The 16434-nt window shown below is 48.8% G+C and overlaps 1 protein-coding gene across 1 annotated transcript in view; it reads left to right on the top strand.

The window, feature by feature from the left end:
• Window positions 1–3668: 3668 nt before the first annotated feature.
• EPAS1 (endothelial PAS domain protein 1) overlaps window positions 3669–16434 on the top strand; it is an 88633-nt gene continuing 75867 nt past the window's right edge. The window contains exon 1 of the mRNA XM_067703061.1: window positions 3669–4238. Coding sequence (XP_067559162.1) covers window positions 4213–4238 — 26 coding nt within the window. The 5' untranslated portion in view covers window positions 3669–4212. The remainder of the gene's footprint in view (window positions 4239–16434) is intronic.

The following is a 16434-nucleotide window of genomic DNA, read 5'->3' as shown; positions in this document are numbered from 1 at the left end:
AGGGGACACGGGTTCGTGCCCCGGTCCGAAAAGATCCCACATGCCGCGGAGCGGCTAGGCCTGTGAGCCATGGCCGCTGAGCCTGCGCGTCCGGAGCCTGTGCTCCGCAACGGGAGAGGCCACAATGGTGAGAGGCCTGCGTACCACAAAAAAAAAAAAAAAAAAAAAAGAGTTGGTTTGTTTGGAGGGAGTAACATGCAAGTGTTACTTGTTATTTCAAGTGTTATTTCAACAGAGAAAGAGCCATGGCCTCTGTGATTGCCCTTCCTCCCATCTCTGCTCCCAAGCCTGCAGGCTCTCCCAGCCCCCAAACAACTAATTGGCCAGATGAGGGCCAGATGGGTAATCCTTGAGATAACATACCTGGTAGCACCAAGACTAGTGCGGGGTCTTGCATGACTCTGAGAGCCTCTCTTGCCTCACCTGAGTTTCAGCCCTGATATATGATAATGCACTGAAAGTTGTAAAATACTAAAGAAATAGCCCAGCCTTCCAATATCTCTTCTCCTGGGAGATCCTACCATTCCAACATAATTTCCAACCACATCCTGGACCATACTGTTACTTTAACGGATTACTGAGGTCTTATTTCTTCCATCTGCACACTGCATCCCAGGTGCCTGCTATCTATCAAGTTTGTAACTTAACTCATTGTGTCTATCCCATCCTCCTAGGGGTGTGCTCTATAGAGGAGAGGAAGCTAGAGACCCAGTCTTGTTCCTTGTTAAAACAAGATGGGTGTTTCCCTGCTGCCACAGCCTTTATCACCAAGCAGTTCGGTCTATAGTTGGGAGAAGGTAGGAAGATTTGCTGGGAGATGGGCAGTTTGCTCCCATTTTAAGCAGCTTGGGTGCTTTGCCTAGCAGTGCCCTCTGCTGCCCTCTGTGGCCAAAACATCAAGGTCTCTAGAGACACTAAATCCTGGGATCCATCTCTCCCTGCCATCATCTTTTAAAGCTTTTCTCCTTTAGTTCTCCATGGGCTTTAAAAAGTAAAATGGGACACTCTAGCCACAAGCCTGCATCTGTGTTACACTCTTAGCTCCTTCCTGCAAAGGTTGTTGAACTGAATTCTAGAAGAAATCTTAAGAGGTCATTGGGCCCCTCAGCTCTGCTGGCTCCAATCCTTCCAAGAATTATATAGGCTTTTAGCGAACCTCTCACTACCAAAATCCCAGATTCTTCAAAGTTACTCACTGGGATTTCCACAAAATCTGCGTGGTTGTTTACTTTAGCTTGGGACCTTTCGCTTAGAGGGCAAAAGTCCCAATTAGAAACATGGGCAGGCTGGCCATGAGAAGGATCTATGTTAATAGGGTTGATGTGTTCTTGACTGACACTTTACCTTGCCACTTTTTTTTTTTAACACCTAAGAAGTTAATTTCATAAGCTCAACCTTGCTGAAATGTTCTCTTTGGTTTGGAGGTGTTGCTTTGTGACTGGCAAGCACAGCTGAGGACTCAGAGGTTTCTCCTTGCTCTGACAGTGCGTGGCTTTCGGCACCTGAAAGCCATCAAAGCACCTGTTTCTTCTCCCACTCCAGTCCCAAGGGAGGTGAGTAAGCTTATTGCTAATTAATAGAGAACTGTGTCTCACACATTTGAATTCTGCGTTAAGACAAGTAAATGTGTCCATTAGGATTGGCTGGCTGGAGAAGCCCGATACAAAATCAACTCATTCCTGAAACCCACCAGCACCAAGAAGTGGTTCCTTAGAGGGATTTGCAATTTTTGTTTGAATTTCTTAACTGTCAGGCCTGATATTTGGTTTCAAAGTCTGTGTGCACAGTGCTCAGCCACCCTAGGAAAATGAGAAAATGTGCCTGGTTCCTCAGTTCTCCACTGCTTTTTTCGCCTATCCTTAATTCTGCTTTCCAATGCCTTCCAAAAACTCCTGAAAAATATCTCCACCCCTCTTACAGGATGCAAAGGAAAAACACGTTTATTTTGTATTTCGGTGGTGACACAGACTTATACCAAAAAAATTCTTCTTATGTATATTACTTTTTCTTGACATTTATTTTTGTATTATGGTTAAAAAAAGCATAAATTTACCACCTTGACCATTTTTAAGTGTACAGTTCAGTATTGTTAAATATGTTCACATTGTTCATTGTCTAGAACTTTCTCACCTTGCAGAACACAAACTCTATGCCTATTAAACACGAATCCCTCACCCCACCCTCTTCTAGTTTTTTTGTTTTCTATGAATCTGACTAGTTTAGAAACTTCAAGAATGGAATCACACGGTGTTTGTGTTTTTGTGACTGGCTTATTTCACTTAGTATAACAGTCCTGAAGGTTCATTACGCAGATTATTTTTGTATAAAATGTGGGGAAACTAAGGGGGGAAAAGGAACAGCAAGGCTTAGGGTCTCAGGGTGCCACCCAGGCATTCTCTTCTCTTCAACTCATACCTGTGAAGCCTGCAGGGACATTCTCAAATGAGCTTCAAAGATTAAGAGCCCCCGGTCCCTTCCAGAAATATCCCTGCTGGATCGGTGCCATGTAGGTAGGGAATAGGGTGGGATTCATTGGGAGAGCAGCTCAGCGAAGGTCAGAGCAGAGGCTCCCTAGCGGGCGCGGGTCCATAACAGCGCTTAAAGATTAGCAGCTGGAAAAATCCCTGGGCTCTAATGGCCTGCCCCTGGATCTCTACGATCTCCCCACACCCAGCACCTGCAGTCCCTTAACAGGGCTTCAATCGGACCGTAGAAATACACTGAGCAGCCCTGAAATTCTGCGATTTGAGGACACGCTGTCAACTTTTATCCCAAGATCACATTGTAAAGCCAGACTGCCTTCTCCAATTCTGAACCGGCCCGGACCCGCACGGTGGTGGCCAGGTGTTGGGAGCGGGATGCGGCAAACCAGACCGCTCGAAGGACCTCCTCTCCCGCATCCCCGCTAGCTCAGCACAACCCCGCAAGCAACCGACGTGCCAGCTAAAGGAAGAGAAGAGCAGAGACAGCACTAGCTCAATTTCACTGCACTATTTTCCGCGGACCCAAAGGCGCAGAGGCTCGGTCTCCCAGCCTCTCTCTTTTCGGACGGCAAAGCCAGCTACGTTCTGCCGGAAAAAAAAAGCTCATCGCCCAGGCCGAGAGCGCAGCGCTGGGGCCCTCGGAATTACCGTCACCGGGCCCAAGGGGACATGCAGCGGGGCGAAGGACGCGGGAGCGCGGCACCGCCGAGCGTCTCTGCGAAGCGCGGGACCCTCGGCGCTCGCGGTTGTGCCCTGATCCCAGGGCAGAGGTGGGAGGACGCCAGCGCACGGGAGCATTCCCGCTCCTGCAGCACTCCCGGAGACCGACTCCTCGTTGCCGCCTAGCCCCACTTAAGGTGCGCCTCCCCAGTGCGGAATCCCTCCTAGCTCCCCGCCACCCCGCAGACCTCATAAACAACCTCTGGAACCGCAGAGGGCGGAAGCGGGGCGGGCGGGCCGCAGCCGAGCGGAGCGCGGGGGCAGTGGGGCGGGCCGGGGTCAGGGCAGAGGCTGCGGCCGCGCTTCCCTATTGGCCGGGACGCCGTGGGCTGCCCGGGCGCGCGGCGCGGGCGGGGCGGGGCGGGGCCCTCTAGCGCGAGCCCGCCCCCGCCCGCTGCGCCCGCGCCCCTCGCGCCCGCCCCACCCCCCCCCCGCGGGCCGCCGGAGTTTTTAAAGTGGGCTGGCGGCCCCGCGAGCCCGACATTCGCGAGCGGTCCGCCGCACAGCTCCGGCGCCCGTCGCCTCCCGCCCCAGCTTTCCTGAGGCGGCCGTACAATCCTCGGCAGTGTCCTGAGACTGTATGGTCATCTCAGCCTCCGCGTCCTCCCGGCCCCGGACTCTGCCAACTCCCGTCGTTTGAGCCACTTCTTCTTTTTTGAAAACCCAGAAGAGTGACTCCTGACTCCTTTTCGAAGGAAAAGGGAACCTCGGCCCCCTTCTCGCTGCCCTTCTTTTGCGTGTGACAGCCTCCTCCCACTCCTTTCCCCGACCCCGCCTCCGCGTGCAGGTTCCTCCCCGTCACCTTTCTCCACCCCCCTCCCCCGCACCTAGCCAGCCGCCCGCAAACTTCCACCTGGCTGTGCGGGCGCTCGGGACCTGCGAGCACTCGGGACCTTTAACACGGGCGCGGGCCTCCGGGAGTGGGCTAGGGCCACAGCGAAGGTAGCGGCGGCAGCCCCCACCGGCCCTGGAGCTCAGGTGCTCGGCGTCTCAAAGGGCCCCCGCGACAATGACAGCTGACAAGGAGAAAAAAAGGTAAACGGGCGTCCGGAGCTGGTTCAGGGTGGGGGTGGGAGTGGCGGGGCTTCGCGGGACCGGCGCGACCGCGAACCGCTGGGAGAGGAGCGTGGAGCGGTCTTTGAGGCCGGGGGATAGATTTGGAAAATTTGGCAGGGGAGGGCAGGTGCCCCGTCTGGGGACGCGCGGCTGCGGTTTCGCGGTTGTGAGTTCTGTGGCCCGAAGGAGTCGGGAATCAGCGCGGGCAGCGAAGCCAAGAGGCCGAGGGAGATGGCCCTAGAGGTCGGAGGTGCTCCCGGGGTACCTTCCAAAATCCATCCCCCCAAACCCACCCCCGCACCAACCCCCCGCGGCCAGCATGTTGAAATGTTTCTTGGTTGACTCGGCTCAGGTCAACTTTCGACTTTCTCACGGCTCGCATGAGGGGCAGCACTCACTCCTCTCTTTTCCTCGGGACCCTTGGGGTTCTTCCAAACGAGCTCTGCCCGTGCTGTTCCCCAGACTGGCGAGGGGCCGGAGGCGGAGCGCGGCCGGCAGAGCGGCCAGGACGCAGCAAAGGGCCCCACTCCAGGGTTCCAGACCCCACGGAAGATGGGAGAAGCCCCTTTCCTGATCCCGCACCTTGCCTCGGCGGGAGAGTGGGTAGTGGGCCGGGCTGCCTCGCGGAGGCAGGTGTCTTGGTGTGTGGGGAGGGGATGGCGACACCGGGCGCTCCCGGCAGGTCCCGGTGTCTCTCTCCCAAGAGGACAGAGAAGGGCAGCCACGATCTGCCCGCCTGCCCTCGCCAGCCTCTCAGCACTAGCGGAGAGGCAACCTCACTGCCCTCTCCCGGCGAGGGTGAGAGCGCACGGCGTGGCGTGCAGACGTGGGAACCGCCTTGCCTCCCGCAGTCGTGCGTGGCTAGCCGCCTGACCCCCTTCTCCTCCCAACCTCCATTCGTGCTGTCCCGCGGGCTGGAGCTTTCAGCCCCGTATTCGACGGCGGCTGGCGGGGCTGGTGTGCGGAGAACTGTAATCGAACGCGCGGCCGGCTGAAGGGCCTGAGCCGCGGGAGATCAGCTGCTGGAAGGCTGTGCGGTGGTTCGGGGATGGGGACCCAGCCGCGATGGGCGGGGGTGACCGGCCTCGAGCCGGGGAGCCCGAAGAGCTCAGTGCTTGGGTCGATTTACTCTTGCTCCGACTTCCACTGTGGGACCGGAGCCAGAAACCGTGTATCCTCTGGTCGAAAGCGGCGGTTCCCACCTCGGGGCACCGATAAGGATTTGATAAACAGGAGCGAATCGAGCCCGTTCTGGCCGAGCGCCCGGGCCCTTCGCTCCCGGATCGCTGGGGGGAGGGGATTGAGCCCGGCTCCCGGGTTGCGGCCGCGGCTCCCCTCCCGCGTCACGGTGGCGCCCCCAGCCTTGAGACGGCTGAGGGAGCCTTGCCCTGGCCGTTCTGGGCCCTGAGACTGCAGCCGTCGCTCGCCCCCGGGGGCCTCGGAGCAGCCCAGGAGTCCTGTGTCTTTGAAGGGCAGCGAAGCAGGGAAGGGACTTGAAGATTCCAACGCATTTTGTTAAGCCAGTATAGCCTGCCAATAATAATGATTGAACGATCAGAAGACAAAATTATAGTCAGCTCCTCTGCGCGCGCTGGGCTCTGGAGCCGGCGAGGGAACTTATTGTACATTTTACAAGTGTGATGCCTGTCGGTGAATGTTGCAATCACGGAGGTGGGGCCTGATGGTAATCTTGACAGATGTGTGAAGTGTCAGCTTCTCCCGCGCGGCTTTGCGCGGGTCCTGTGCTATTATGTATGTTAATCGTCGCAAGAAACTTGGGAGTAGGGGCAGAACTATTTCGACATACCTGGCTGTAGTGCCTCTTTCGTTAGAGATAGAGGGAGCCAGAATCGGAGCAGGAAAAAGTTGGGTAATCAGACTCCGAATTATTCACTAGAGCGGCAGGTTTAAGAACCACTGTGGGGATTGCCTGTGAGATGCCTAGGAGGCTAGAGGCGGCGGCCCCGCGTGTCTGCTTTCTGCGCCTTGCCTTTGGTTTTATGTCGCAGACTGGCAGGGCAAACAGTGTGTCCCTCACCAACCGGAGTCCTAAGAAAGGTTGTCCAATTCATGTTGGGCTAATTGTTTTGAGACGTATTTACTTTTCTAGTCTGGCTCTGTTTGCTGGGGGCATGCTCCCTGCAGGACCAAGGTGAAATTCAAATATGTGAACCAATGCATTGAAAGTTGGTGTGTCATGTAAGTGGCGGTCCTTAGCTTTGCCAGAGTGCCTCACAAGTTTGGTGTGACACCTGCTATGGGGGCTTTCAGATTAGGATTCTGTGTATAGGTTCTTAAGATGTGATTCTTCTGGTTCCGCAGAGCCATTTCTTCCCCAAAATTCCAGATTCATGGAACATTAGCAATGTTCCTTCTAACAACAGTCTTGCAAGAAGTGGACAGGATTATTTTGTTCGAGAAAGTTCATGCATCGATGGAGATGTTAATGTTTAATAAAAAAGAGTTTGCTTTCTAAACGTTGGCTGGCCGACTGGGTTTCAGAGTGTGCTCTTAGCCGTGGTGGGCATTCCTAGTGACATCAGAGATGGCCAGAAACAAGCTTGCTAAGGGTGCTGCACTCACTCACTTTCTGCACTCATCTGTCAGGAGTGAAGTGAAGGTCTCATTAATCAGGGTTCCTGGTTCTGTGAAGAGCTAGAAAGTGTCTGGGCTACTCACTTCCTGATAAAAACAATTTCTGAGCCCCTTCCCTGGAAGAGAAAATAGTCTGGAAGTTCTTAGGTACATGGGGATTGGAGAGTGGTTTGGGTAAATATAAGTTGGATCTTTGGATAATCAGGGATCAAAGTCCATTCCCAAAGCCAGACCCAGCTCAGAGCTGCTTTCCAGAAAGCTTCAATTGCTTAGTGTGGGGCCTTCGGTGGGAGGAAGATCAGGGGTAGCAGATCAGAAGTTTTCTATCTCTGTCTCCCCCTGCCAACTGGATGTAGTGGTTCCTCTGCTAAAATAAAATCAAAGCCCACCTTTTTTTCTATTCAGAAGGCAAAAATATTGCTGGACAGTTTTCCTCAATTTAAATATACTATAAACATTCCTTCAACATTTGATGTCTCTTTCCAATTGCATTACCAGAATGCAGGTGTGATAAGGAATTGATGTAACACGTTATAGGTTCAGGTGAATAAAATTTAATTCACACAGCTTTCATTAAGTTCAAAAGAATGCTATGACTACAGGTTTTTTTCAGCATTGCTGATGGGAAGCTTACAATTATTTTATGCAGGGACTATTCTCCAGTGGAGCAAATTGCTTTATGAGGCAGAGAACTACCTGTCAGCAGAGACATTCAAGCAGCTACTATTGATAGATTGATTCCTGTATTGAATAAGTTGGCATTTTCACTAGGAGTGAAAACCATGAGAACAAAACTGTTTAATTCACTTTGAATGTAAGTCAGTCTGTGTCTCTCTCTTTGTGTGTGTGTGTGTGTGTGTGTGTGTGTGTAGGGTGATCCTCAACTTTCTAGGAATCTATTCTGTAAAATGTTTACAAATAGAAGGAACCAATTAGATAATTCTTAGTGCTCCAGGATTTCAGCCCAATACATTTGAAAATATTTGCTGTCATTAATTATCTCAAGATTTAGGCTTTTCTACTTCTCCGGAAATCTCTCCAGTGATATTGGCTTATTTTTTTGTATTTTCCTCAGTTCTGTCCCATACCAACATGTGTTTTCATTTTAGCCTAATGAATCTTCCCTATTGTATTTGGTACTGACCATCATTGATAGTTCATAGCAGGTAGGGCTTTTGCCAATATTGTAAAGTTAGCAATGTTTGCTCTCAGGGTCCCCAGTACCCTTTACCCCCACCCTCCCCAGTACCAATGTCTAGTTTCGTGATGAAAACCAGCTCTGCTATTCACGATGTAAACCAATAAAGACAACAAATGTGTATTGAACACCTACTCCGTCTTTGGATAAAATGCTAAAGAGATATTAAGAAATAAGGGAATGTGGTCCTGGTCTTCAAGTTGCTTAGTTTGTTTGTGGGGAGGGGAAGGACACACAAGGAAGCTTAACTAAAAATACAGTAGCTGGCAGCTTACCTGTCACTTTTCTGTTGAGATCAAATCTTTTGAAGCTAAAGATAAGAAGTTCTTTTTTTTTTGCGGTACGCGGGCCTCTCACTGTTGTGGCCTCTCCCGTTGCGGAGCACAGGCTCCGGACGCGCAGGCTCAGCAGCCATGGCTCACCGGCCCAGCCGCTCCGCGACACGTGGGATCTTCCCGGACGAGGGCACGAACCCGCGTCCACCGCATCGGCAGGTGGACTCTCAACCACTGCGCCACCAGGGAAGTCCAAGAAGATCTTAATAGCATTTCAGTCAATAACTATACATTTAAGCACAGACAATTATTGAAAAATATTGTGTGTTGGGGAGTGGGAGAATGGGTTCCTGGTTTTCCCTGGAATCACACAGGGTAGGCCTAGATCACCAGCATGAAGACTGGCTCTGAGGGAGGTCAAACAGAGGGAGTCAGTGTTGAGGGTAATGAGAGTAATGAAAAGTGGGGGGGGGGGGTTCAAGGGTATCCCTGTGGTGTTCTCTGACACCATAGAAAGAAGAGCCCCCAGAGTTGAATGTTTACTCTTCTTTGTACACTTGCTTTGGTGAGGGGCACGGAGGGAGGCTAGGGATAGAGATTCTGGTCCCACTGAGGATAATCGTGGAGATAGCTATGATTCTAGGAAGACCAAGAAGGGAGAGGGAGTTTCTTAATCTGGGCTTTGTGAATGGGATTCAGAGGGGTGGTCCAGGAGCCTCTGAAATTGGCTGCTGGTGTTATGGATAAAAGCATATTTTTCTCCAAGGGAAGTCAGTTCAGCTCTAATAGGCTTTCAAAAGTTCTGTGATCTGGAGAAGGCAAGCCCTTGCTCTTGGATGTCTGATTTGGTGAGTGCCTTACCTTTTAGGGTCTTACTGTTCAGGTCTCAGAGGGGTCCTACATTTCACTGCCAGTGTCTCTCCCTGTCTTGGAGATGGGGGAGGAGGTTGGTGTGTACATCTAGTAAAGATTCTGTAGTGCAGCTTAACCTTACCTGTACCCACCTGTCTGTCCACCCACATGTCTACCCTCAGTAATGGGAGGAAGGGGAACTGAGTGCCCTGCACAGGCTTAGTTCTGGTGTGGTTCATTCTTTTTAGTAATTTTTAAAAATTTTTATTGGAGTACAGTTGCTGTACAATGTTGTGTTAGCTTCTGCTGTACAGCAAAGTGAATCGGCTATACATATATCCCCTCTTTTTTGGATTTCCTTCCCATTTAGGTCATCACAGAGCACTGAGTAGAGTTCCCTGTGCTGTACAGTAGGTTCTCATTAGTTACCTGTTTTATACATAGTAGTGTATATATGTCAATCTCAATCTCCCAGTTCATCCCACCCCTCCCTTCCTCCACCCTCTCCCCCAGTATCCATACATCCATTCTCTATGTGTGTGTCTCTACTTCTGCTTTGCAAATAAGTTCATCTGTATCATCTTTCTAGATTTCACGTATAAGCGATATTATACGATATTCATTTTTTTCTTCTGACTTACTTCACTGTGTATGACAGCCTCTGGGTCCATCCATGTCTCTGCAAATTGCACCCTTTTGTTCCTTTTTAATGACTGAGTAATATTCCATTGTATATATGTATGGTGTGGTTCATTTTGTTACTGCTTCTTAAAATGGCCATGAAATATTATCCTCATGTTTTCTATCATCTTCAAACAGTTATTGGAGGTCTTTTTAGGTACTAGGAATGTGTGTGTCCTTATATCTGCAATAGGACGAAACAAAAAACTCAAACACTTAGTCTTATTTGTGTAAGCACTGTCCTCAGAGCTTTCCATGGGTGAACTCTTTTAATCCTCATAACAACCCGTGAGATAAGCCCTGTTATTATCCCCATTTCACTGATGGGAAAGCCAAAGTATAGAAAGGTGAATTGCCAAAGGTCAAATAGGTAGTATGGGTGGAGCTGGGATTCGAATGGGGCAGAATGCCTCCAGAGCCTGTACTCTTTTTTTTGTTGTTGTTAGTATGTTTTTTAAACTTTTATTTATTTACTTTTTAACATCTTTATTGGAGTATAATTGCTTTACATTGTTGTGTTAGTTTCTGCTGTATAACAAAGTGAATCAGCTATGCGTATACATATATCCCCATATCCCCTCCCTCTTGCGTCTCCCTCACACCCTCCCTATCCCACCCCTCTAGGTGGACACAAAGCACCAAGCTGATTTCCCCAGAGCCAGTACTCTTAACTAGTGATCCACACTGCCTTACCTTACCTAAGATATCTATAAAGTATCTAGTACCATGCCCAACCCATGGAAAGTACTCTATAAATGATAACTGCTTTTGCTGTTGTATTTACAATTATTATAATTACTTTTCTCTTTTGCGATTCATCACTTGTATGGAACCTCACACGCAGACAGGGATTGAAGATATGAACGGTAGACTTGGAAGCCCTAGAAACTCTAATTTTTCATGGGTTTTCCTCCACTCTGGCAGGAGATGGTTCTCTACTACCCCCAAGAAGTTCAAAGCTTTCCACCTCCCACTCTTAACAGGTGGCAAGACTTAAGTAATTCCTGTAACCTTCAGACTCCATTGTGCCGAAGAACCTGTTGGAAGCTCTTCCTCCGTGGCTTCTGGAGAGCCATCTCCAAATCAAGTTGCATAAGACTGCCCCTGGCCCTTTTGATCTTTTGAAATTGTGAGCACAGGAAGGAGAGAATGGACGGGAAAATGAAGAATAGCTATGATCATTGCAATAATAGTATGGTGCGTTTTTATAGAGCCCTTCTCTGATGAGCCCCAAGCTTTCACAGCCATCACACCACTGGCCTCTGCACTGTGAACCTCAAAGGGCTTGTTGAGTTTTCCCGGTGCTGTAGAACACAACTGCATGAACATATCATAACAGAGAGAGAGAAGCAAGCCATATTGGCAATTGCATATCACTGTGTGTGTGGTGGCCATTGCATGGCGTGCCAGTATCTGTGATTTTCAAGTAGAGGTTGGTGCAGTTTGTCACCAATGGTCTGGTCCCGCTATGGAAAGCCACAGAACTGATCTGCAAGTGTGAGATCAAGAAGAGTGACGGGGCCCTGTGAGCTCTCTGGAGCCAAGAAGACAGGTGTGTGGAATAGACCAGAATGTTATCTACCTCTAAGTGGTCTTGTTTTCTCCTGTATTCTCAAGAGTACCAGTTTGCTTGACCTCCTTAGACTGTTTCCAGGGGCCAGTTGTACATCAGCAAACTTATAATATGACATGACCATCAGAGCCTTTACATGTTCCCAGGAGGCACATTTTCCCCCCTTCACTTGGAAAAATTCTTTAGTTTTAAAGTTACAAGTAACTTCTATGTGAGATAATGACTCTGGGAAGCAGGTCCTTTTCTCATGTGGATAGATATTTCAGAAAAGGTGGTTTGTCAGTAAGGAAAATTACCCCATTAAAAAATATATATTGATTTGCCATGCCCCCATCTGGCGTTTTCCGAATTTTACAAAGCCAAGGAAGTGGATTGTTAGAAATCTCTTCTTATATTCCTCCAGTGACTTTCTGCATCCCATATCCATGGTACTTTCGAATAAAAAATTCAAACCTGAGAGGTTAGTGCTAGGAATCATAACAGATGAGTGATTTTATTGGATGAAGCTGTATAATAAAGCACACGAGTGGGAAAATGACTCCATTTTCTGTACTCACACTTGTAATGTTGGAGGTTAACTAACCCCCATTGCGATGTTGGCTGCCCACAGATGCTGGGGGTACAGCTGATATGATAGTCTTTTTAGAAGTTCATCAATTCTATAACAGCTTTAGTTGACTCTTTTGGTCTCATTTTCAGTCTGAGTCTCCCTGCTCTTGACATATGAGTGTGGGGAGTCAGTGGCTCACTATGAATAAGGGGACACATGGCCTCAATCTGTGTTCAGAAGCATTTTATAAATCCTTTAAAAATACATTGGTTAAAGTGTATGATTTTTTTTTTTTGGTAATAATCATTTAAATCACTGTGCCGGGTATCTAGTCGTACAGTTCTCTGTCTCTGTCTCTCTCTCTCTCTCTCTCTCTGTCTCTCTCTCTCTCTCTCTCTCTCTCTCTCTCTCGATGCTGTATTTATATTAACAAATATGTATATTTTACCCTTGATTCAAATTTTTCATATTGTTACCACTTTGAATAAGATTTGTCCTGACTGCCTCTGGGTAGAGGGCAGGGGGAAGGAAGGGTAACACATTATCCTAATTTTATGTTTGAGAAATTGAGCTGTGAAAAGAAGCAAACCATGTCACCTGCAGTGAAAGCTACAACTGGACCCAGGTGTCCTCTTGGGCACCTGTTATAAGCTAATGAAGGAGCATGAGCACGAAGGGGGTGACTCAAACTTCAATGCTAACTACTCTCATTACTAATGAGTAATTACAGCAAATATCTACAGGCCTCCTTCCTACCTTAACAGCTTCCTGTTGCTGAAGCACTTTGGAGTATTGAGAAAGATTGTCCTGGAAAATACGTCATACACAGTTGCAGGAAAGAATGGCTTTTTGTGTGCACACAAAATCAGCTGCTGTCTCTGTTTATGAATTCCACGTGGAAACAGCAGAAAATTGTGCCTGTGAGGAGCTGTTCGAGGGCCCATTCTTCAGAACTTCAAAACAAAATTTAAAAAATCAATTCTGGACGGTCAAATATATGGGGAACTGGGACTCTGTGATGTTTCTACAGAGTGTTCTAGAAATAATAGGACCGTGCAAGTAAAACACAGATCATTTGATAACCACTCTTTGATGAACATATAACCTCCACACTATTTTTCTGAATGAAAATACTCATGTTTAATTGAGTATATCACGGTATATAAAATATGCCATGTGGAGAATTCAGGGAGCTAGAAGAATATCATGCACTCTGTGAAGATTCCAGGCTAAACCCCAATAACGCTCCTTCCCTCTCTATTTGGTTTAAGAAGCACTCCAGTGAAATTGCTTTCTTCAGTGTTTGTAAACCACCGTAACCTTGTGTTTCTCTCCCGTGTTTCCAAGAGTTCTCAGATACTATTTTAGCATGGCAGCCTTCACTCCAGCACTGGCTGAGGTTGATGAAGCTAATTTTGGTGCGCAGGGTAAAGAGAGAGAGAAGTCATCTCCAGAGCCAAAAGGACTTTCTGGTGCCCGGGTTCAGAGCTGCGTGGTGTTACTGGACACACCACATTTCACCCTTAGAACCTTTATTTGTGTGATTGCACAACAAATGTTTATCCAGATATTAAGATAAGAAAAGTATGAAGGTCACATTTTGCTGGTGACAAGGGAGCTTCTCTAAAGGTAACTATATCGCCATGCCACAGGAGTCTGTCTTTTCTCCTGTACCAGGGCTTTAGGGGAATTAGTGGTAGTGGGGCATGGGAGCCACAGCCCCTTCGCAATTTTTTGGCTTCCTTGCCTTCGCTCTGCATGTCCTGGCGCAGCTGACACAGCCCCTCCCATTTGGTGAGGTTCTTTGGGGTGGTCAGGAAGTCAGGGGGAAATGCTGGTCCACTGTGTGGCTGCCCCACTTTCTGGTGCTTTCTGATATTCTCTGGAAATTAGCACCCCCATGCATTTCCCTGCTATCGGACTGGCTGGGAGGCAGCCTGGCTGCTAAAATAGCTCTCCTAGCCTCTCAGAACAGGTTTGCATGGCGCTGATACTGCCCCTATTTTAGGCAGGGTTGTCATGTCCTTGGAGCACAGTGAGTCTTCAGGGTGGGGAAGGGGTTCCTTTCGTGGATTTGAGTGTTTCTCTTGAAGATCTCCAAGGATTAGCTAGACACATTCAAAACCTGAATGAGGACATGGATCCTTGGTCAGGCTTTCTGCCCAAGGGCAGCCTACACAGCTGTGGGAATTCATCTCATTGACAATAAGGGACCCCACTCCAGCCCTCTCACCCCGTTCAACGTCACCCAGTGTGCTTCCTGAACCCCAGATGTGCCAGTCTCCTCGCTCTGCCGCAAGGGCTGGTTCACTCCACGTCACAGGTCTCCTTCCCACCTCTGCTCCCTCAGCCCAGTCCCTCCATCTAGGATGCTCTCCTGACTTCTCTTTGTACTCCAGTATCTCCCGCTTTCCTAGCATGAGCCCGAGTCCCCCAGGTCCTACAGAACCTTCTGCAGTAGTTCCCACACCAGCACCTCCCCCTCCACTCCTTTCTAGCTCTTGGCGACTTACGCGAGAGCCCGCCTGATTATATTTCCTTGTTATCTAATGACATTTCATGTGTTCTTGTCTTTCCAGCAACATTACATGTTGCTCAAGGGCAAGGATGTCTAATTTTCTAATGTGCCTTGTAAACACCGTGCATATTTTGAGTCCCCCAAATCATGCTTAATTAAAAAAAAATCATACAGTTGCTTAATGTCTCTTGGTTCACTTGGAAAGCCTGGCTCTTGGGCTCTCCTTTTCTTTTTCATGTAGATTTGAGCCCTTTATTTATTTTCTTTTTTTTGCGGCACGCGGGCCTCTCACTGTTGTGGCCTCTCCCGTTGCGGAGCACAGGCTCCGGACGCGCAGGTTCAGCGGCCATGGCTCACGGGCCCAGCCGCTCCGCGGCATGTGGGATCTTCCCGGACCGGGGCATGAACCCGCGTCGCCTGCATCGGCAGGCGGACTCCCAACCACTGCGCCACCAGGGAAGCCCTTATTTTCCTTTTAAAAAAAAAGAGAGAGAGGAAAAAGAAAAAAATACCCACAAGACCATAGGCAGGTCTGGTTGATACATGATTTTACATCAAATGCAAACATTAGGCTAGTATTGTGAAGTCAGTGCTTCACTTCAAGATTGCCCAACGCTCCAAGGCAAGTACCAGCCAAACAACAAAGTACTTACTTGCTCTAGGTTAAAGTTTAAAAAAGCCAGGTGGGAAAGTGTGTGTAGGGGAGTACCCACTCTCAGGTTAGAAATCATCTTCCCTACGGGGCCTTCCTGATTCACAGCACATTGGTTACCCCTGCATTTATATGGTCTTCAGTCTGTGTCTTATTACTTGTATGATGCTCTTAAAATTTGCTTTTCTGTGTGTGTGTGTGTGTGTGTGTGTATGTATCTGTCCCTGATCACCACATAGGTGGTAAGCCCTTCAGGAGCAGAAACCCAGTTATCTTTTTTGTTCGTTCTTCTCACAGCACTCAGAACAGAGGCCCACATTTGGTGCCCGGTAATTGTTTGTAGACTCAGTCATTCGATCTATGTCATGAACTTTGGACTTAGTGCAGTGGGTTAGAGATTTAGGCAGAAACCTTTGCTCAGATCAACTTACCCATCCTCCTTGGTCACCCACCGTACATGTAGTGAAGTTTGCATGGATACTGTCATCACCGTGTACAAACATTCTAGGTTACCTACTAAATTCAGGCGCCGTGCCATGTAGTGAGGTTACAGAGAGGCATTAGAGTCTAGTCCCCTGCACTCAGGAGGCTTAGAGTCTAGTTGGTGAGTCAAGGAGTTCCTAAAATGATTTGTTTAAAACAAGGCAAGATGGTTTATGTTAATGGTTGTCTTAGCCCCACCTTTACGATGTTGCTGTCTTGTTAGGTCAGAACTAGCTCAGATAAAACATTGAGCAAACTGTGGAAGATGGATAGTAATTGAGTGCGAATAAGGGTAAACAGATCTTTCGTGTTGTGAATAGTTTCAGGAAAGGAGCTGATCAGCATAGATTAGAGGGAGCTTTAATGGAGGAGCATTAAGAGGTAGGTCTTGAGGATTAGGTGGAATTTGGAAAGGCGGATGGGTTTGCGGCATTCCAGCGGGGGTGAACAGCTGGAGTAAAATGAGGGGGTAGGAATAATGAGGGTGGTGTACAGGCCAGTGCTGGGAAGCCGGCTCCTTCCAGAGCTGAATCTGGAGCTGTGTTAAAAGATGGGAGATGGGAGACCAAGCCCAGGGTGGTGTTGGGAAGTTGAGGACATCATGATTCCTCTTTGAGTCATGATGTGATGGAATCTTAGGGCTGCCTGGTGGCCACAGGAGCAGTGCCTGCTTCTCTTGGGAGTTATTCGGACTGGGAGCTGCTCAGGGCACATCTGTTATCTTCCAGCTGGCTCTGTGTAAGCACCACAGGGTGGTTGGACGGTGCCATGGTTGTCCTTCATAAGGCTAAGAATGTT

Source organism: Pseudorca crassidens, chromosome 14 (genome assembly GCF_039906515.1).
Source record: "Pseudorca crassidens isolate mPseCra1 chromosome 14, mPseCra1.hap1, whole genome shotgun sequence".
Taxonomy (NCBI): domain Eukaryota; kingdom Metazoa; phylum Chordata; class Mammalia; order Artiodactyla; family Delphinidae; genus Pseudorca; species Pseudorca crassidens.
The sequence above is the reverse complement of the archived record's forward strand: the minus strand, read 5'-3'. Positions and strand labels throughout refer to the sequence as shown.